At 35.4% G+C, this 23,279-nt stretch overlaps 1 protein-coding gene across 1 annotated transcript in view; it reads right to left on the bottom strand.

Moving 5' to 3' along the window:
• LOC134542834 (peroxidase-like) overlaps positions 1-23,279 on the bottom strand; it is a 150,465-nt gene that overhangs the window by 37,135 nt on the left and 90,051 nt on the right. The window contains exons 2-4 of the mRNA XM_063387397.1: positions 16,063-16,227; positions 5,726-5,802; positions 3,303-3,396 (exon numbers count right to left, since the gene is read on the bottom strand). Of these exons, the coding sequence (XP_063243467.1) occupies positions 3,303-3,396; positions 5,726-5,802; positions 16,063-16,227 (336 nt within the window). The remainder of the gene's footprint in view (positions 1-3,302; positions 3,397-5,725; positions 5,803-16,062; positions 16,228-23,279) is intronic.

Genomic DNA, 23,279 nt, shown 5'->3' with positions numbered 1-23,279 from the left:
AGTCTTCCTGGAGCCGCTAATGACCAAAGCAGTTTCCGTTTGGTAAATTTTTGTTCCTGAAGATTGTTCGACGGTTGCGAACACACGTTTGTCTTCTCACGAGTCCTGACGAAAGGTCTGCGCCTCCCAACTGGGTTGCTGACGGGGTTTGGCTAAAAGTACATGTGGAGGGGGGGAATTACTTTTGGTTCGTGGGGGGGGGGGGGTAAGAAACGTGATGGGTGTGACCCGGGTGGCAGGACGTTTTCGCCGCCACTCTTTCGCAAACCTCACGCCTGCGTGGCTGCACGAATGTTCCAGTTTCCACGCCCGTCCCCCCCTCTTCCCCCAGGCCCCCTACTGTGACGTCTGGCAACACTGCGTGGGCAACGCCTAGCCTCGATCACACCCGACCTAGAACGAACGAACGAACGAACGAAAAGTGCTTAAGGCCTCCGCCTGCCCGGGCACACACACACGGTGCGCAGAGCTTCGGGAAAAAACACGCGATTTCAAAACTACTCGAGATATCCTAGTAGGGTCTGCTTACGAAAATAAACTAAGAATACGCTAAGGCGTATTTTGTTTCCGGATTGTGTTTTTCAACTGTGTTCTAAGGCGAGTGAAAATGGTTAAAAGGGGGGGGGGGGGTTAGGCATGAAACAACCGGTACAGATGCTCGAAAGTACTGAAGGGATATGCATTGCATCTTTATCTTCATTTTTCTGCCATATGATGTTACGGTCACGGCTCAAATTTCACAGTTGTCATAAGTATGACGAGACGACTGCGCGCCAGTTCAGGGCCTTGCGCTTAGAGACAATACCTTGCTAGAAGCACCAGCGTGCGTCACACTTATCCTCCCGCCTCACTAACACAAATACACCCCCGGATAGTCGGGTTGCTTAAGGGCTATCTTAAGATGATCCCTAAATAATTTATAATCATCTAAATTGAAGGTGAAATTTTAACTGAGTATAGAATATAACAAAGTCATTATCTTTGAAAGATTTGTGCAATGGGAGTGCATGACTTGATGTAAGTTTTTGGACATACGCCATTGCTAAGAACCTTTTCAATATTTTTGTGCTGTCATCATTTGTGGTTTTTTTTATCGTTCTATTCTGTTTTGGAAAACTATTGTGTTTGTTTCGTCTTTTCGTTCTGTCGTATTTTTGTTTCGTTTCAACAGTTTGCTGAATTTTTTTGGGTTCAATATTTCTGTGTCGTCGTCATTTGTGGGTTTTTTTTTCGTTCTCTTAGTACGTTTTTCTTTGTTTTTCTTTGTTTGTTGACCATATTCCTGTTACGGAATATTTTGTGGTGTTTATATCCTTGTTGACAACAGCAATTTTTTGCTTAATTTTGTTTGTTTTTTTTTGTTTGTTTTTTTGGGTATTTTTATTTATTTATTTATTTATTTTTTAGTTTTTCTTCAACAGAAAAAGTTCTAAGCAATGGCGTATGTCCAAAAACTTACATCAAGTCATAACAAAGTCATAGCTAAAATTAACTGAATCACCAAAGTTGTCTGTTTTCCATACAAATTAAAACAGCGTAGCTTTTTTTTATGCGTATTCTATAAGATAAGGAGGAAATTACTGCTCACATTTAAACGTTATTCTCAATCCTCTTTTCATCGAATTTCAATACGGTGAAACATGAGGTAAACGGGGTGGTGTAAGTATTATAATGTTGAGATCTGAAACTACTATCTACAGAAAACATAAAAAGTCTACTACATTTTCATAATAACAATCGATACAAAGCTGTATTTTTTTAGACAGAAATATTAAAGTAAAAAAGTGGATTTTAAAGTACGCCGCAAGCAAAAAATGTAATAGAAAATACTATTATAATAAAAGGAAATATCTGCAGAAATTTTTCTTCTCAAAAGAAAGTGTTTCTACGAACATATGCGCTTCAAAAAAATGTATTTCTTTTAAACGCAAGTTGTTTGAAGCCAGATCTAAAAACTAGAAATTCAGGTTTGCTTTCTCTTTGTACGTCAAATCAATTCGCAAGAATTTTTTCCCCCCGGTGAAATTATGTTTAGCATACCCATAGCTAACGAAATATGAACGGAAAATTATCTACACAAAAGTGAAAAAAAAAAAATAGTTTTAATACATTTTACATTTTGGTAAATAATAAAAGTTTTACGTTGAGGAAATTTCCGAATCCAATTGAAATTAGTACCGCAGGCTACAAAATTTGGCGTAAGCTTTTTTGACGAAAATTTTAGGATGGATCCTTACTATGCGTAGTCCATAGCCGATACCTTTCCTAATAGCCCTAATAATCGATTTGTTTGGAGTAACCGTCTCTAGTGACATCCTGGAACCAATTTACAAATATTCCAACCGGCCGTTTGCCCATAGTGCCAGTTTTTGAGGGGCGGGAGGATTTGAGGTATAGGAAAAAAAATTAAGGAATTGGAAAAAAAAATAAAATATTTTTTTTAACGTAAGGTAAAAATTTGATTTTCAAAAAATACATGACACGTGGAAATTTTATTTTATTTAAATATTGCAGTACGCTTAAAAATTGTAGGCCTTAAACCAAATTCAAAACCCGTTTAACAATATACAGTATGCAATAACTCATGTTTTATTACGGTAGATATAACAGCCATATATAACTGCAACAACCATTTATTAAATTTAAACAAGTAAAAACCAACAGACTATTTATTGGAAAAACCGTACTATTTAGATGCATAACGTGCTGTTTTATAACTGGTCGATATAAATAAAAATGTAAATGTCCGTTCAATAACTTAAATCTCCGAAAATTCCTTACAGATTTCTTTGAAATTTTGTCACAACGTTGCATTCGAATATGCGCGTGTTTTAGATACCTATGCCACAACTGTGACAGGTAAAAAATAAATAGGTAAAAACATAGATTTATAATATTTGCATTGCTATAGAGGGACATACATAGAGATATATAGACAGATATAAATATAGTTATAAAGAGGATCTAGATATAGAGATATAGTCAGATATAGATTTACAGATATATAGAGATATACATAGTGACAGATAGGGGGATAGAGAATTAGAGATAGAGAGATGATATGTATATGTATACATACCTACATCAAAAAAAAAATTGATTGAGGCAATGCAACACATGCCGGCCATTAGCTTGTAGTAACAGAGCTCTAATGTGTAAAATTGTATGACGTTTGGGAGAAAAGGGGTATCTAAAGATTATCTGCTGAGAGCGCTAGCTGCCTGAAATAGAGGCCGCAGAAAAAAAATTTAAACATCAACATTTGCTCAAACTAACTATACACAAAAATAAATTGTACTCACATCTTGGCCAGCTGGGTTGAAACGTCCAGTATAAGTTCTCCCACTGAGGCGATCTCTTCGGGCGCCCACATGTGAGAGTTTGGATGAGCCACGTCTGAACAAAAAAAATAAATAAATAAAAATTAAGTAGTGTTCATTATAGTGAGTGTGACAGTTATTGAAGTATGGGAGATCAGAATAGGACATTTCAATACACCTTTACCTTGCACTATCCCTTCCATACAATATGTAATCATGATTCTACTCAGTTCGCGAGAGAAAACGTTTTTGATGTGTAACGTCTTAACTCTCGGGCATTTGGTATGAGTAGTTTCGTGAATTCGACGGAAGTATCATGGAACGGAAATGTATAACCACGGGGCATCCATCTGTTGCATATGGCGTGAACTTAAGTTCACAAATATAAAGGAAAATTAATATTATTTACTGTTTAGTGAATAGGCCGTATTTTAGTCAATTTTGCTGTCGAAAATCAGGTTCAAAGCCAGTTTTCAGTGGTTTTTTTCCCCCACTTTTATCGGAGCTTTATATATATATATAAATTTTAAACTATATAAATATATAGTTTAAAATTTCGATCTACAAAAAGATTAATGATTGTATATTCGACGTAGCTATTCCGGCAACGAATTCTAGTGGCGAATGTGGAAAGTACGTGTAATTAGCGTCAAGAAATGTTGTTGAGAACATAAATTTCGTATATTTATCGTGCTCGGCACTATTTTAAAAAATACCTTCATTAAATTTTGTGTCCGAGTTTCGTATTATAATTCTATTTGCAACGTGAGAACACATGAATTTTCTGGTCACCGAGGTTAGATGTTACACATCTCTGGCGAGAGCTGAAAGACTCCCTCACAATTTTTTTCTCACTACAAATGCCGTACATTCCATTAGTGAAAGGTTTGTGTAACTTAAAATGTCCAACGTCAGAATTTAAGAATGTCTGTACACCTTTACAAATATCACACACCTTATTCGGAAAAACACACTTAAGGTATTTCTTTTTTTTTAAATTTAAATACCAAATATGAAATTAGTTTATGTATGGGAATGTAGAATTACGGTGTAAGATTATCGGTGCCATTAAAAACGTTCCTGTGCAGAGGTAAAAAAAAATCTCGGGTTATGTTAGCAAAAAATACACGGGTTTCTAAGTAATATAAAAAATATTTCTTTAAAATCTGCAGATTAGAGTCAAGGGGAAAAAAGTTTATCGTGATACATTTAAAAATTCTTTGGATAAAATGGGCTTGATGGCATGTCTTTTTTTATATAGCGCCATTTAATTTTCTTTCAATCAATTAACATCGTCTGTTACCAGTAGTGGATACAGAAATATTTTTGCGGAGGGGGAACTGGAAAAAAATAGAAAAAAAAATCAAAATTTTAACACGTGTATTAAAAAAAACTTACTTTACTATTGGCACTGACACACTAGCGCATGGACCTACATAAGTAATCATAGGCGACGTAGCTTCTCACGCAGTAACATAGTACTGTCGTCACTGATATTTTGCAAAATTTTTATTAACCTTGGGTGAGGGTGTGATATATTCCCCCTTTTCCCCTCCAGCGTCCTCCAATTGGCAAACATTCATAACAACCTTTAACGTCATGGACTAGCATTCAAAAGAAACATTTCTGGAAAGATATGAGAAATGAGAAAACACTACATTAAATTCAAGTAAAACTGAAAGATTCTAACCTTCGAGTTTTATTTTTAAAAAAAAAATGTTTCCACATCTGGCTTTATTTTGTAGATTTTTCTCTGTAGTGTCAAATAATACCTAATATCAAATTAAATGCGGTGTAGTCACTATTAAAAATTAATGCGTTTTTATAGTTATGTGTATATTATTTCATATTTTAGTGTGCTAATCAGAAACTAGTTTTAAAATCAGAAATATGAGAACAAAAGTTTCCTTAAAAATATTACACTATAAAAATATAAGGAATATTTGGTAACATACAGCTAAAAATTTTTTAACTTGATTTGTTAAGTGACAACTTAACAATTATTGTTCTCAGAACCTATGATTTAGACAAAAATTTTTTACATTGTTTATGTATTTGAGATATTTTTCTGTCTTGGATTTTGTTATTTTATTACGAACAGGTAAGATATATCTTAACGTAACACGTTTTGCAGGCGACTTATGAAATAAAACCAAATATCCTAATAAGACAATATTGGAAACTCTGGCCAATTATTACCTACTGAAGAAGCGCGAGAAAAATTATTGCATTGCTTTCAAGCTATTTTCACTCCACGCTGCTAGATGCTATTACTCCTACTTAAAACACATTGTAAAAAAAAAGTAGTTACACTCCACGCCGCCAGGTTCGCTGACATCACTTGTCTCACGTATTTCTTACGAGTTTCCTATATTGTCCCTATTAAAATATTTGATATAACTTACTCATCCTTTTCCTAGCATCCAGATAAGCTTGATTCACAGCGTCGTAAGTGATGCACGTTCGTTGACCTCCATATCCACTAAAAATAGAGAGAAAAAAACATTAAAAATTCAAATTCAATAAATATGTAACAATATTGTCACACTTCACAAAACATGTGTCTTAAAATTACTTTAACAACAGATTAAAAATTGACTACTCTTTTATCTGCGTTAATTTTTTGAAATCCAGTGCATTTATTACCCTAGTTTGGACTTAGTTTTATAATAACAATAATGATTGCTCTGAGTATGAGGTACATGTACAATATTCTCTAGGAATAAATGGAAGTCAGTAAATGTAAGTGCCATGTAAATAGCAGCTAAACCTTATGGAGACACTTAAAAAGCACCCGTTCGTATCAAAAAGTGATTTAAGGAGTATTTTTTTTTTTTTTAGTTTTTGTTTGGTTTTATATTTTTTTTATTGTCTAGTTGCTATGTGTATGACAAATATTTGCAATATTGAATTAATGCAAGACACGCTTCAAGAGGCAAATACCAATGTTTCAATATTTTCCCAATATTTATCAACCGCATGTATTTGCTCAAGCTGTTTAGAAACAAAAGCCATGAAAGTATACACGTAGATAACACCACAAGCATCTACGACTAAAACCAAATTACATGTAACAGTGTGACCACTGTTTCTAAAAGAGGTGATAATTTCTATACACTGAAATGAAAAAAATACGTTATTTGCATTTTTGTCAATAACATTATTCCAGACCTTTAAGGTAGATTCCGAAGAAATACTACCTATTGTAGCCGTTAGCATGGTGCGACTTTCCAAAAAATTTATGTAGTTTTTCGTTTCATGGTACATAGACCCCAAAACCATCCTCAACTCAAAAGTGTGTGTGTGTATGTATGTATATATCACAACTTTTTGGACACGAGAATAGGCGTAATATTTCACAAATCTCTTTAAAGTTAATACATACAATCTAATTGTGGATAACCTCGGTCGAGGGGTATAACTCGGGAAAGTTTTTGTAAAAACAGAAAATTGCTGTAACTCCCTTAATACGGAAAATATCACTACAATTTAAATGTATTATAACTTGTAGGAGTAATACCAAAAACTTTTGTCTAAAAACATTTTTATATGACCAACCATTACTGCAAGGCATGGAAAAAATATGGGTTGGAGGACCAAAAAAATTTTATATCTCTATTCTAAGGCAACCATCGAATTCGTTCAAAGTATTTTTAAATCTTATAATTTTTATATAAAACTTTGTCAGAAAATTTTTTGATAAGATGAGCCATTGTGGCAAGGGGTTGAAAAAAAATAGGGGTAAAAATTAAAATAAAATCATAATTTCCGTACCTTGTACATTATCAAATTGGTTCTAATTTATTTTAAAACATTTAATTAGGTATTATCTAAAACCTTTGTCTGAAATATTTTTTTAATACGATCTACAATGACTGCATAGGGTAGAATAAAAAGGGGTTGAATGACAAACAATTCATAACTCCCTTATTAGGCACACTATTAAATCCGTCCTAATTGTTTGTAAATATTATAATATTTATCTAAAACCTTTGTCTGTAACAATTTTTTTTTGATCAAACAAACCATTATTGCAAGAGGATGAAAAAACCTGGGGTTGGCATAAGAAAAATAAAACTTTCCTACCATGTACCCTAGCGAATCCATTCTTATTTTTGTTTAATTTTCTAAATATTCACTAAGACAATTTTTAAAATAAATATTTATCTAACGAATCATTACTGCAAAGGGTGGAAATAAAACGTTTTGAAAAAAAATTGTCATTACTTTTATTAAATAGATTTAATATCAAATCCGTTATGATTTATTGTGTAAATCCTAAATTTCATCTAAAACTTTGGCTGTAACAATTTTTAATGAAACAAACTATCACCGTAAAAAAGTGGTTGAAATTAAAAAAATGGCATTTTTTAGTATCAAATGCGTTCGAATTTATTTTAAATCTTCTTAATATTAACTTAAACTTTGGTGCAAAGCCTTTTTTATACGACCACGTTATTAGTGCAAGGGATGAAAAATGGTGTTTTTTTGGGCTTATAATATCAAAATTCTTTCTAAGTTATTTAATGGTGGATACATTGAATTAAAAATTGTTGTAATATTTTCGCTGCATAAAAAATGATCAAATATTTAATCGATTTATTTTTAATATTGGAGAAGATAAATATGTTATTTCCATTAAGTTCGTAAAATGTTCCAGAAGTTTATAGAAGTTTCCAAAATATTACCAGATGAAAAAGATACTTCGGAATCTACCTACTCCTGTAGGCTGTGACGAAAAAGATTTTTTTTTATATCTTCTAAAGTTATCTTAATATTTATACGAGCATTGCATTAAATTCATTTTCCTGGGCACCATTATATCTGAGGGAAAACTAAGACAAAAAAAACTTTTATTTGAGATAAGATTATGATATTTTTATTGGTTCATAGTTACTTAAAGGTTTAGTCCTTTCATATGGATGTTATAATTTTATTGGGAATTTTTTTTTCACCAGATGACAGATGTCTTATTTTTGTGCTATCGAATCGTTTACACGTTCTGTCGGCTCGTAAAGTAGCAAAACATTAAAATATACATAATTTTTAATGAAAATGTTAAGAAAAAAGTGTTGATTTGAAACAATCTTTATTTTTATCTTTTTATCTTTATTTTTATTTTTGTAAGGAATTACCATAATATAAAACGTTATGTTATAGTCTTATTCACACACGAAAAATATGTTTCTATATTTTTACAAAGATTCCTTTGGAAACCAGCTGCCAAGAAATAGTTTGTATTACCACAATAAAGATATTATATTTATATTTTTGTGCAACACAACGCTATGATTATTTTTGCATAAATGAAATACTTTTTCGAGATAATACTGAGTATTTCTTACCAAAATTAGCGCATCATTTTATTTTTTAATTGATTTTCATTCATGCCTAACTTTTTAAACCAGGGAAAAAGTAATTCAATATTCAATATTTGAACATTATTTTGTTTTTAACTCTTATTAATGTTCGCAGTTAATACTGAAAAGCTATTCAGTAAACGGTTCACAAATAATTTTACCTATTGTGAGACAACACAAATTATAAATTTCTATGTAAAAATCCAACCTCAGTATTACTGCAAACACTATTTTTTAGTGATACAGTTGTTTTAATGTAATTATACAAATTTACAAAAAAAATCTGTGATTATACGTGTATATTTCTGTTCCATTTACCAAAAAAAAAAAAACAATTACGGTTTACTATGCGAATAACCGACAGGTGTTTAACTGGCGTGGTTCGAAAACGGTGCTGGTAACATTGTTGCCAAACGCAGTGAAAGTTATTGATAACTAACTTCCTGTTATTGTTTTCCGTCCCAAACCCTCGAGTCTTACAATGTCCTTGAAACACCAGGATATGAAGTAAATCAAAAAGTGTTCCAGGGCTGCTCGCACATTCTCGCACATTTACTTCACCTTTAATCCGACAAAAAATTTATGTAGAACAAAAAAAAAATTAACTGTTTTGTACGTTAGTAATTTTTCAAGACTGTAAGCCTTAAAATTTTACTTAGTAAAACTCCAACTGACAGACAACGCACTGCTTAAACCAGTGGACCTAGATATTTGAAGTTTAGAGGAAATATTCCTTGAGAACCCTAGGTGAGTACCAAGGAAGGGTGTTTTGAAATTCGTTTCCTAAAGGTTTAAAAAGGGGTGGTAAAGTTTGTATGAAGTGAAATACCACTCACTGACTCACTCATCACATATCTCCAGGAACTGTAAGACCTGCAGACTTTAATTTTGGTACGCATATTCCTTTTTCTACGTAGACATCCGCTAAAAATGTATTTTAAGAAAATGAGAGCCCAAGGAGGGTTGCGGGGGTGTTAAAGATCAAAATTTCCCTTTTTCCAATGCGGTTGCATTGTTGGTGCTTCATTCGTCTTCATGACAACGGATATTGCATGTTTGATGCCTGGCGAAGTCTCTTACAGTACATTTTAATTCTCTTCTCTTTCAGATCTTATTCAGCTACCAAGGCTTGATGCGGGGGTGTTAGAAATCAAATATCTCCCGTCTTTCAAGTATACATCCTGAATACTTGGAATTCGGCAGTAATATTCCTTATATTACATAGCCTTCAACTGAGAACGAGGTTTTCCGAAAATCAGCTACAAACACAATGGCAACGACAAGTGTATGAAATAAATTCGCAGTGTGATATGTGCCTACCCAGAAACACTCGCGGTGTGCAGAGCTTGAGAAATGAAGCTCTCAATCTGAAAACTGCTGAAGTAATCAAAGCGTTGTCTGGGTACAAAATCATTTAAGGATACGCTGAGGGTGGATGAAGAGTTCCGTTTCAGTATTTCGTTTATAAACTGTATTATTATGAGAGTAAAATTGGCTAGTACGGGTTTCCCCCCCCCCCTTCAGACTAATTACTTGGCATGAAACTCCCGGTGAAGAATCTTGAAAGCACCCAAGGGTCTTGCATTACATATTTATCTTCATTTCTCCACCAAATAATGTTATGGTTACCACTCAGATTTCATAGTTGTACTATGTAGGACGAAACGACGTGTACTGTTTCACAGCCTTGCTCTTAAACCCGCTTAGTCAGGGGTGTATGTGTGTTAGTGAGACGGGATAATAAGTGTGACCATCGCTGCTGTTTCTAGCGCGGTGTCCCCTCAAGGATTATAAAATAGCCATTTTCGCACTCCTAAAAATACATTTAAAAAACGAAATACGGAAATAGAACAACTCATCTTACGTCAGCGCATTCTTAATATATTTTCGTAAACAGACCCCACTGTGATATCTTGAGTAGTTTTTCAAATCGCGTGGGTTTCTTTTTCTGAAACTCTGCACAAACACACATGGTGTAGGCGGGGGCCTTAACTTTCTTTTCCTGAAGCCCTGCACACAGTGTGTGTGCCCAGGTAGGCGGGGGCCTTAACGGACACGCTGCCTTATCTTTCTTTTTCTGAAGCTCTGTATACCGTGTGTGTGCCCGGGTAGGCGAGGGCCTTAATGGACACGCGGCCTTATCTTTCTTTTTCTGAAGCTCTGCATACCGTGTGTGTTCCCGGGTAGGCGGGGGCCTTAACGGACACGCGGCCTTATCTTTCTTTTTCTGAAGCTCTGTATACCGTGTGTGTTCCCGGGTAGGTGGGGGCCTTAACGGACACGCTGCCTTATCTTTCTTTTTCTGAAGCTCTGTATACCGTGTGTGTTCTCGGGTAGGCGGGGGCCTTAACGGAAACGCTGCCTTATCTTTCTTTTTCTGAAGCTCTGCACACCGTGTGTGTGAGCGGGTAGGCGGGGGCCTTAACGGACACGCTGCCTTATCTTTCTTTTTCTGAAGCTCTGTATACCGTGTGTGTTCCCGGGTAGGCGGGGGCCTTAACGGACACGCTGCCTTATCTTTCTTTTTCTGAAGCTCTGCACACCGTGTGTGTGAGCGGGTAGGCGGGGGCCTTAACGGAAACGCTGCCTTAACTTTCTTTTTCTGAAGCTCTGCACACCGTGTGTGTTCACGGGTAAACGGGGGCCTTAATGGACACGCGGCCTTATCTTTCTTTTTCTGAAGCCCTGCACACAGTGTGTGTTCCCGGGTAGGCGGGGGCCTTAACGGACACGCTGCCTTAACTTTCTTTTTCTGAAGCTCTGCACACCGTGTGTGTGAGCGGGTAGGCGGGGGCCTTAACGGAAACGCTGCCTTAACTTTATTTTTCTGAAGCTCTGCACACCGTGTGTGTTCACGGGTAAACGGGGGCCTTAACGGACACGCGGCCTTATCTTTCTTTTCCTGAAGCCCTGCACACCGTGTGTGTGCCCGGGTAGGCGGGGGCCTTAACAGACACGAGGCAATTCGGAAGTCCGAAGCGGTGAAGCCTGCCGACGACGCGTTAGGTGTGAAGGGGTGGGGTGTAGTTTTCGCCTCGACGACGACCCCTCGGCGTCTTCGGACGCGATAACGACGAGCGGCGCCTGGGAATCGACGCCCTCCTGCAGATGTCTGCTTCGCTGGACCGTGAGGGAAGCGTATAAAGCGCGGGAAACATCGCTCCTCTGGAATAACCTTATTTTCCCACTAAGGGCCGCTTTCTCCAACACGGACTGCAATTTCTTTTTGTTCCAGAAATCCATAAACAAAATAAACTAAAAATATATAGATTTAAAACTATAGTAACTTTCAATTCAGTGTTTATAAATATGCGAAATGTCACTCGTTTTTCACCATAACAAAATACTGAACATATATTGTGGCGTGTTTTTTTTTTTTTGCATCTTCGATTTTTTTGATCGAGAAAAGCATATGAAATGAATTTTTTTCCAGTTAACATTTACAGTTCTTGTTTTTTAAGAAACAAATTTTTACAATTTCTAACGAAGCCTTTTCCCGTTCCAATTAAAACAGTATCGAAGGGGTATACGGGTGCAAAACTAAATATTATGCGGACAAAATATTATTATTTATTAGTTTCCTTATGAAAAAGTTAACATTTAATTTATGAGAGTAAATAAAAATTTTAAAAATTGTTGATATCACATAATAAATTTTACGTCATAAATTTTAAATTTAAATTTAATAATATTATTAGTTCTAAACTCTACAATGTACGAAAAAAGTCGTTAACAACCGATATAAATACTGTAAAAGATATTTAATCCGGCATTGCCTGGTAGTTGGGGGACATTCTGTAATTCGGCAGCAATCGAGTCGCACGCATTCAGATTTATCTCGGGTGTATTCCGGATGTTGAATTTGCCCGCCAGTTCTAGCCACTGTGCTGCCGGCGTTTTTATTTCTCTCAGAGTTTACTGTTACTATCGATTATCATTTCAGTTCAGCGTTTCCTTTTTTGCATCACGTCACAGTGTAATTTTTTTGAAACAGAGATAGTTATGCATACTTACAGGTATTTGTAAATTTTTACATTTGCATGAATATAACTTTATCACTACAAAATTGTGTTCGCAGTAAAACTGCCTTCGGATTATTACCAGAGCATTTATGATTTGTGTTGTCCCAGTTCCTCCAATAGTTAAAGTTGATTGTAAACTGTTTCTTGAATATCTTTCAAGTATTATCTGCGCAGGTTAATAAGTATAATAAAACAAAATAAAGTCCAACTATTGAATATCCGATTGTATGTTCCATAGTTTTAAACAATGTTTGAATGAAACATCAATTAAAATATAAAATAATGCTCTAATTTTCGTAAGTAATACTCAGTATTATCTCTAACAATGTATTTCACAAATGCAAAAATAACCATATCCATGTGTTTTACAAAATGACAATATTTATCTTCTAATATTATAAACAATTTCTTGGCAATTGGTTACCAAAGGATTCTTATGTTAAAGTACAGAATTTTTTTTTCCTGTGTTCATTGCCCAGGTAAATTTTTTAAATATTTTTTTGAAGAATTCTACGCTCATCTGAACTTTTTGCTTTCTTTATAACAGCTTGTTAAAATTTGTTTGGCTCATAAAGAAATTATTTTATAATACAGTAATTATTGCATATTTTACTTCAGCTCTAGATACACGGAGACTTACCTATAGTTTGTCTTTATTATGAAATTTAATATGTCATCACAAACTAAGTTTACAATTCAGAGTAATTAACATGTGCTACTGATTGATCGATGACTTGCATTTCAATGGTTAATGTATGCATAACTATGTATTTATTTTTTCACTGGGATTTAATTTTTCAGTCCATCAAGGATTATATTAAGGGTATCGTGTTTATTTGGCTCTTTTTGGCCATATTTCTGAAATAATAAATTTATATTTACATACCGAACAATAAAAAAATATATTTTAGTAATGTCACTTAAGTGGATTCGTGGCTATAAATTTACTTTGCATTTGCAAAAAAAAATATTAAAATGAAATTAATTTACTTTATAATTTGTAACCATGAATGACATTCGGACGCGTTTCAATTACTATGTGCTGTATATATATATTTTTGTATTCCCATTAAAACAATATTTACGTACGGTTTCTCCGGCAAAAAAATTTAACGCTGATTTTACGTGACCGTGGTCCCGAATGTTCACTGTAAGTATTTATGTTTTTATTTTCCTTTCTGTGTGCGTTCTCGCTGACAAATGTGTCATTCGAGAAGGAACACGCGCAACAGGAGTGGCCGCGACTGTCCATCGGTGGGAACACCAGCTTCCAAACAACGCGATTTGGGTTTTCGTTTCCCTACTGGGTGCGTGCCCAAACGTTTCGCGAGTGTGCGGAGGAAAATGTGGCGGGCGTTGCCGTAATCGAAGGTTTTTTTTTCTTCCTCTAGTGATGAATCCGGTCCAACTCTTAAAGGACCTCGATACTGACAACATTTGACCCTAATACATTCGTTCGTTGAGCCGAAGGGGGGGGGGGGATAAATACAGGTGAAATACAGTGAATGATCGTCTGAGGTTACTTATGCAGGGAAACATAATTCGGTATTTCTGGACCAGGATTCAAACTTGCGTCTGCCAGGAGGCATGCTCATTTTTTTATACCGAACCGCTTGCTATCTGTTCAATACCTGTCAATAGTTTAATATCATTACAAACTTTATACAAAATATTCCTGTCCTTAAAACTTTGGAAAACAATCTTTCGTAATACATTTTCCCACCATTGTACCCACGAACAGACATTTTTTTATAGATTTAAATTATTGTAATCGGTTTATTAGCCTACGAGTGATGACATTTAACAAGTTTTACACCATTTCATTTTCCGAAGAAAAAAAATTACTCATTAATTTTTTTGATATCTCAGTTTTCGGTATATTTTTAATGACCTCTTACTATATTTTTAAATAAAAATTAAAAACAAAAAAGAAAGTGTATTTGCAAACAATTAAATATTAATTGTTTTTGAATAAAATGTTTAGTAAAAATCAGCTTGAAACTTATCTAAATTAATATATATTAACTAAACCAGCGAGAGAATTTTTTATAAGTTCTCTTGACCTGGAAATAAACTAATAAAGAATGTACATACGTCTCATAAGGCTAGTTTGTATGGAAAATCTATTTTAATTTTAGAAAATTGTAAACATTTTAATGAGTTGTATGAAATTTTTCTCTTAAGTTTTATCTTACTTTAAATAAAATGACTGGAAAAAATGCAAACAATAGAAAAGTGAGATATAAGAAAAATTATGTGTAATTTTTTACGCATAATGTAATCTAATGTGCCAAAACTCTACTTTCCAAGCACATGAATATTGATAAATAGCAAAATTATAACAATTTAAAGAGTTTGAACGTATAAAAAAATATGTTGAGTGCTACAATGGCAGAAACGACGTTTTACATTACACTGCACCTAGTTTTTAAGTACAGGAAGGTATTTGTACAGATTCCATGAAGGTTCCGAGAGACTCGAAGGCACTGTAGTTGGCATCTGCGCAGAAGCCGTGCGCGGGTGCACGCTAAGAACTCCTGAGCGCCAGAATTGGGGTCGTAACGACGCAAGCGGGCTTCCCGGTACGTCATTGTTTGCTCTCCTCGTCCACGCTTGCCTTGTGGCCCGCCTGACGTAAGGAATCCCGCTGGCTAACGTGTGTGAAACGCGCGGACAAACAAACACCTGTGTTACTTAATCGCACCAGGTTGTTAAGAGAAAGCCCTACACCTCGTCCGCAGTGAGTACCGTATCTGGAAGTCTGGTTACGGTCGGAATCGTCCTTGAACAAGTACAAGAAATACGAACACACGGACACGCTGAGAACGAGCCAAAATCAGACCACGTCAAATGTTGGATGTATGCGAAACAATGTTGAATTAGTGGATATATTTGACTATTTTTTTTCCGTTGTCTAAAAAAAAGGGGGTGGGGGGATTTGTCTGTAAAGTCAGTTTACGGACGATAATTTTACGTGATAACGTCATAAGAAAACATTTATGAAAAAATTGCATACTTTTTTTAATTTTCAAAGATTATTTACAGTTTTTTTTTTGCAAATTTTCATTTAAATAATTTGTTGAAATATATAATCACGAACAATTAGTTTAAAAAAAAGCCCGCCTTAACCTGTTTGATATTATAGAATATTTTCTCGCACGGTGGTTTTGGCCGGTTCTTGCACGCTCGGCTCAGGCGGAACGTGACAATTTTTTTTTCGCGCGTGCAGCCGGCGTTCATCGATATATATACAATGCTCGAACGAAACCTCAAAGCTCCGTAGGAAATGCTCAGGAGTGACTCGTGTGTTGTGGGAAGTTGCAAGCTGGTTCCTCTGGTGAGGAATCGCGTGGTACTCACATGGATCCGCGGAGCGCGTTCAGGTTGTAGTCGAAGAGGCTGGTGCGGCCGGGCCCGTCCAGCAGCAAGGCGCACTCGGCGTCTCCCTCGGCCACAAGCGGCGCCAGCTGCAGCGTCGAGACGCCCAGAAGCAGCGTCGCCGCCGCAGAGAACCAGCTCCACCACCTGCGCACAGCCGTCAAGCACTGCTCCAGACCTCGTAGTTACCTTCTGAGATGCGCGTGTCAAATAATTACACGTGTTAAAATTAAAATAAAAAAACTGTATTGTTACAGTTAGTTGTTATTTTCAAAATTTTCATTTACTGTGTGTGTATGTATGTATATACCATTGGCAGCTTCACGTCTTTCCCACCCTTCATACGCCCACTGATACAATCAATAAAAAAGTTTATATAATTGTCCACTTTTTATCTAAGACCCTACTGTAAAAATTCTGTGTCATTCTTGATAACAAGTATTTTTCACATACATAAATTGTTATAAATAATAACAGGTCGCTACAGGTTAAGCCAATCTTTGTTTGAGAATCAACAAAGTGTGTGTTGTGTGTGTGTGTGTGTGGGGGGGGGGGGGGTCGGTAGCACTGTGCACAGTAAACGAACAAAATCCTAACACTTTGCAGTTCTTTGAAAAAGGCTACATACAAACTATTCCATCGAGACTGTAAACCACACGATTAGTCGTTTTCAATTAATTGGGTAGGTTCAAATTCCAACTGGTCTTTGGGATGAATACTCATTTTACACATAATCAACCACAGATGTATTCTGTTTCGTGTAGGTTTTCTATAATTTGACATTTCTCAAACACAGGGAAAAATTTTTTTGGTCTTTTACAAGGAAAATCCTTGGAAACTCAATTGCCAACAATGTCATTTGTATACCTACTAGGTAGAGCTTTGTACTAAATCAAAAGTCTTGAAGGTTTAAAAGTGATCTCGTTGGCAACTGATTTTTCAAGGATATATTTTAAGTACAAAATTGTTTTTTGAGTGATGGAAGTAGTACCAGTGGTGTCCATTTTCCAACTGTCACTTGCAAAAAATCTCATAATGTTCGTTCATGGAGTTGTTTACAAACTTTAATAACAGAACAACAGTTACATAAAGGTACGTGGTCGTTGGTAGTACGTTAGATATCTATAAAAATTTTATAACAAATTACTTAACACAGACTTAACACATGACATGAATATAATTTAAATTAAGATCTTGACCTTAGGATTTCGTAGCCATAGCTTTTTAACTACTTTTTTTAGATTGGCCAGACCTTAATGCAATCATGGCCGTTCGCAGGGACCAATCGCAGCTCGGATGTAAATGGTCCTATATTAATACTTAGAATATCAGGTCTTCAATTGTTCATCGCGCTTCAGAATGGCTGAAATATGGCAAGACCAAACATTAGGGACATTATTATGTCTTCGGAGTGCTAACCAAAAAAAGAAGAAAAAACAAGGATTTGAAAAATTTGAATTAAAATATCATTAACGTGAAAGTATGAAAACAAAATGATGATAAGAAAACATGGGTGCGTGACCATCACGCGCGTTTGAAGAGAAACTTCACTGATAAGAGGGATAGGAAATTTCAATGAGTACTCTAATATTTGAAACAAGCGTAATCTTACGTTGAAAAATACCTTCATTAACTAGTGTTTGTCCATGTCTTCAATGGAATCTAAGAATGAAATAATGGGTTCATGATAGCTGAAAATATTATTAATAACGCCATTGCAAACGCCTATACATATTGTCACAATTTTTTTAAATGCTAGCACCGGATCCAACCTCGGAGTTGAGAGCTGAAATGTTACGAATTACAAGTGGCGAAAGTGTGCAAACGTCGTGTAGCCCGGAGATTTCCGAAAATTATCGCAAAGTGTACGAAATAATGCACTGCAATAAAATGTGTTGTAGAGTTAACTCCTCTGCCAGCTCACTTCCGTCGCCCTGTGATTCTGATGTTAACCGTGCCGCCTTGAAGGGGCGAATTTCGCGAAAGAGGACAGGGTCTCCAGCCACCGCGGCGCTACCAGATTCCGCTGAGCTGACTCGCGTAGGAGCCGGGTTTTCGCGTTCATTACCGTAACCGCCGTCGTCACGCCGAGTCTGAATAGGAAGACCAAGTTCGTCGAAGGAACCTCCTGCCCCCCTCCCCATGTTTCCACCCTCGAGCGCGTCTCGCTTTAAAAACGTTTCGCCACGTTTATAGTCCCCCGCTCGTTAATTCGCGTCACGTGAAAAACGTTCTCGGGCTCGCTCCGCGTCCAAGGCTGCTACCCCGGGAGGCGTCGGCGCCCGCGGAGAAACTCCCCCTGTGCGGTTCCGCGCCCGTCCCTGACTCCTGGCGTCCCTGACTTCCGCCCGTCAAGCGCCATCTTGTTTTGCGGTCGGAAACTTCGTGTCTCGCCGAGACACGGCGTTAAAACCGCGCGTTACGCCATGATCATTGAGTACACACGAAAAAAAAAAAAAAAAAAAAAAAAAATTGCCTACACTTTTACCAAAGATTACTTTGGTAATCAGTTACCAATACTACAGTAAATATGGTTATTTTTACATATGATATATAAAATATGCCTTTCGAGATCATACTGAGCAATTATTACAAAATATTGGCGCATAATTTTATATTTTAACTGATTTTTCATTCAAGCACATACTTTTTTTTTCAAACCATGGAAAAGCTAATCGAATATTCGATAAACGGAATTTATTTTCTTTGATTATGCTTAATAATATGTGTGCAGTTAATACTGGAAAGCTATCCGGGAAATAGTTTACAAATAACTTTAAATATAGTTGGAGATACTGGGACAATACAAAGTATAAATACCCGGACAGTAAACCGAACCCAGTATTCCCGCGAACACTAAATCGTAGTGATACGGTTGTTTTCATGTAAGTATCTGTAATCTGAGCCTATCAAGAACCCTCATCAAAACAAATATCGAATCACAAAGCACCCCATTTGACAGGTCTCGCGATTCAGTAGACAATGATCAGGTGGAATTTTTCCAAGTACTTTGAGGATTGTGGAGTTTATCCTAGAGTTCGTCGAAATCGCGAATTTTTTCAATCCTCAGTGATTACTTGAAAATAATCAAGAAAAAATTAATTTATATTTAAGCCTGTAATGTTAATTTTTAATTGGTAAATTATTCTATCGAAAAAAAAGTATTGATTGTTTAAATTGATACTGTTTTCTCGTTCATTTCACCTTATTTGGTTCAACTGTCATATCAAAACTTTTTAAAACAACCTCGTCATAGTCTATTCTAATCACCGCGTGTGAAACGATAAAGGGATTCAATGAGTTATCATATTCCATTAAATTATTTGTTTCAACACTAGATCAACGTATTGGAAAAATAAGTATTGTCTTGCCAAACTCAACACACTTAATTACAAAACTACAAAGACATTAATGCGTATGAAATATATACTCGAGTTTCATGAGTATTAAATTTAGTAGACGCATGCATACATATTTTTATTTTATTTCAAGCATAAAAAGTTTTAAATATTACGAACATACAGATAGTTTTATTATATAATTTTATCAATTTTTAGAGACATTCGAACAACATCTGAATTTAATTTATTTTGTTCTGGGTTAATACAGAACTCAACTTGCGCTTCTTTAATTAAATGTATAACCTAACAAATCTCTGGCGTTATTTGAAAGAATCTATGCATCTTTATTAAATTCTAACTAAAATTAACCTATCTGTATGATAGGATGAAATTTTAATCACACAAGTTAAAACGTTTGTGCTTGACTGTGCGTATTCACCAGCAGTATTCGTTTACACTTTTTTTTTTAATATATTTAGTATCATAATTTTTACGCTTTTTTTATCCATCATTTTAAGTTAACTTATAATATATAAAAGGATTATTGTTTACACATGGTTTAATCCAATTAGTAATATCATTTTAATGATTTTAACAAACTTTAAAGACAATTTATATTTAAATCCTAAAGTAATTTTCAATAAAAAATTATTTCTTAAATGAATAAAATTTCGATTTTCCTAACATGCTAGAAAAGTGAAATTTTTAAATTTTTTTAAACATCATAAAAATTAAAATAAATTTAACAATAAAGCCTACGTACTGACATCTAATTCTTAAATGTTCAGCAGGATTTATTTATCTAAATTATTGCTAAAACCATTTATAAACTATCCTTGTATGACTTATTTAACTTAAGTTACCGGCAGGAATACAAAATTACTGATGCAAAGTAACTAAGAAAACTACCCCCATTTGGAAAGGAACCCAAAGCGGAGAGAAAGTTGTAACATTTGCCAGAGGCATGTCCTGTGAACTTAGATTACAAAATTACAGGAGGAAAAAAAATGCTCCTGCTTGAGTGAACTACCGCAACCTCCCATCACGGTCTGCTGTTAATATCTCTTATCCCAGATCATTGGGCGGGGCGGGGCGGGGCGCTCTGCAGACTTTAACGCACCAGCGAGCAAGGAAACCACATCCGCGTTTGAAAAGGGGAGGGGGGAAAACATGAGGTGTAGCGTCGACGGACATGAGTGTGGCAATGAGCTAGGGCCGTTAATAACACGAGTATCCGGTGTCGGGTTTCGGCTCGACCTTAGAGTGGACACCGGTATACTGCGCATGAAATCTGTGCAGTAAGAAAAAAAAAATTGTGTACTCAAAAATGTTACAGCTTATTTTTTAAATTTTTTTTTTTAGAAATGTCAAATAAATCATGATCCGTTGTTTAGAAATTTCGCAACTCATATATTTGACCTATTAAAATCTCATGCCACTTTGAGTACATATGTTAAAATATGGGCGCCTTCTAACTGCTCATCCAAATTGAAATATCTGTACCTCGAGGGAAAAGACACTATGTCCACTTTTGGGCGAAATTCACTTTTAACCATAAACTTTACCACCGTTTGACGTTCTTTTTAGTGGCATACAACACTAAGATCTACGATTAGTCAAAAATTCACGTATTTTGGGTAAAAAATAGTTGAGTAAATAAGTGAAGCACTCATTAAAAAAATTTAAATGCTCTAATGAAAAATATGGTTTATGTCGTATAGTATCTTACGGCTCCGAGGTACGGATATTTACGTACTCCATTAACTTATAAAATAAATATTTTCAACAGTAACAAAATCTTTCTGACTACAATACGTATCTATTGAGTTTAAAGTCTTTTGGCAAATCGCGGGCACAGCGGAAAACGTCACATGAAAACACAGCAAGGGCGGCTCCAGGAAGACTTTCCGGAAGCGGCTATCGTACAAAGAAATTATGCAGTTGTAAAACTTGATATTAAATATGTCAGAGATCGACACTGGAATATTTACAAATTTATGATCTGAAAAATTTAACTTTAATAGTTTTATACGACTCTTGATGAAAGATGATTTTGTATCAATATCAGAAACTTGTAATTTTCAGTTTTTTTTAACCCCAATATTTAATTTAAATACGTTCTCAAAATAAAAAAAAAATAATATAAATGACGACAAAGTTGATTCATAATTATTTGATACGATTTCATAGTCTCAATTATCGCTAGGATTGAAATATAAATTTTAAAGTGAACACAAATATAAGTACTATACGAAATAACATTTTAAAAAGTAAAAATCGGGGTTTTGGGGTTATTGCTCCTGCTTTACACTTTTAGACCCACGCTAGACATGTAATAGGTATTTTTATAACCTGGTAATAAATTTCCTTCTTTCCCTTAATATTGCGGCTTTGGTGAACGATTGGAAGAAAAATATTTTGGAAAACTTAAAAAATCTTTTAGGTGATGAGGGAAGATGAGCTAGGGATAGAGTTTTAACGGAATTAACGTGTTTGGGAAATTGAAGCACCCAGAGAAAACACCATCAGATCACGGCAACGTCCGCCACAGTTGCTACTTGCGGTAAATGTGGGTTTTGCCTGCCCATAATCGAATCCGGGTCATATTTGTTGGAAGCGAGCGATGTGACGAGTCAGCTTCAGTGACCACCGTCGACTGTAAGTTCTCATCTACTAAAACAATGTAAGCAACGTCCACCGTAAGTCAGGAGTGAATACCTTTCGTATTTAACAAGCTTGTGTATTTTATTCCTGTTATTTAACAAAGGATTCCCCCACAAATATGTAGAAAAAGTTCCCTGACATTTCAAAGTTTTTCAATGACCAAAACTACAAAATTTTTAAAATAATTTAAATATTATGCACTGTTCTGAAAGAAATAAAGAAAAACCAGCCTCCAACATCCCTATAGCTACTATTTCAAAACAAAACCTTGCATACGTCATTTTACAGTGTGTGTGATCATACACTAAGCACCCCCTGGAAAAAAAAAAATATTTTGTTTAAAGTCTTGAGGATGGTAAACCAGAGCATAACATTTCTCCCTCAAATTACTATCACTGAGGAATTTACACGACTTTTTCGGGGTTTAAAGTGAATTACCTTATTTTTCCTTGACTTTCCGGAACGTGGACACTATGTAACACTAAATAAACCAAGTTAAAATCGTTCTGTTCCGAAAATTTTTTTTTTCATTTAGTATATAGGTTGTTGTGATAAAAAGAGAAAACAAAATTCAGTGAATAATTAGAAGTAATTTTTAGCTCTTCTTTAAAAAACTGAAGACACGCGAAACAAATCACGTGTTAAATAGAGTCTAGGTGATTAAAATAGTGTCTAATTTGACATTTCTCTAAAGCAGTACCAGTGGTAATCCATTTCCGAACGGTCACGTTTGTTTGCGAACGCTGACAACTACATGAAAGATGTCTAGATAAAATAAAAAGGAGAGCGTGTAACTCAGTACACGTGGTATAAGTGAAATTTCTTCGGCAATCCTAACCTCGTATTTGCTCTATTCAAACCTTTTTGGCGTCAAAACGTCTCAAAACAATGTTTCACGAAAACGTTGCATTAAAATTCGGTCTTGAAAATTAAATTTAAATTTTACTCTCATCGCACTTGAAAACACTATTGGCAGAACAACAGTAGCAGAAAGATACGTACGTACTTTTGAGAACTGTCATATTTTGAGACAAGTTAGGACTTGATGCAGACTGTACCGCCGGAACGCCACGGTCTTATTGCCAATCCCATCTAACGGAAGGAAAGGCAAGGTCGTGCCAGGAGGAAAAATAAACTTAACGTTTCCCCAGACTACCGCCGGGACGTGGGTTCCAACGTAACGCAACGTTTCGT

This window comes from Bacillus rossius, assembly GCF_032445375.1.
Source record: "Bacillus rossius redtenbacheri isolate Brsri chromosome 9 unlocalized genomic scaffold, Brsri_v3 Brsri_v3_scf9_2, whole genome shotgun sequence".
Taxonomy (NCBI): Eukaryota; Metazoa; Arthropoda; class Insecta; order Phasmatodea; family Bacillidae; genus Bacillus; species Bacillus rossius.
This window is presented reverse-complemented; position numbering and strand designations above follow the sequence as displayed.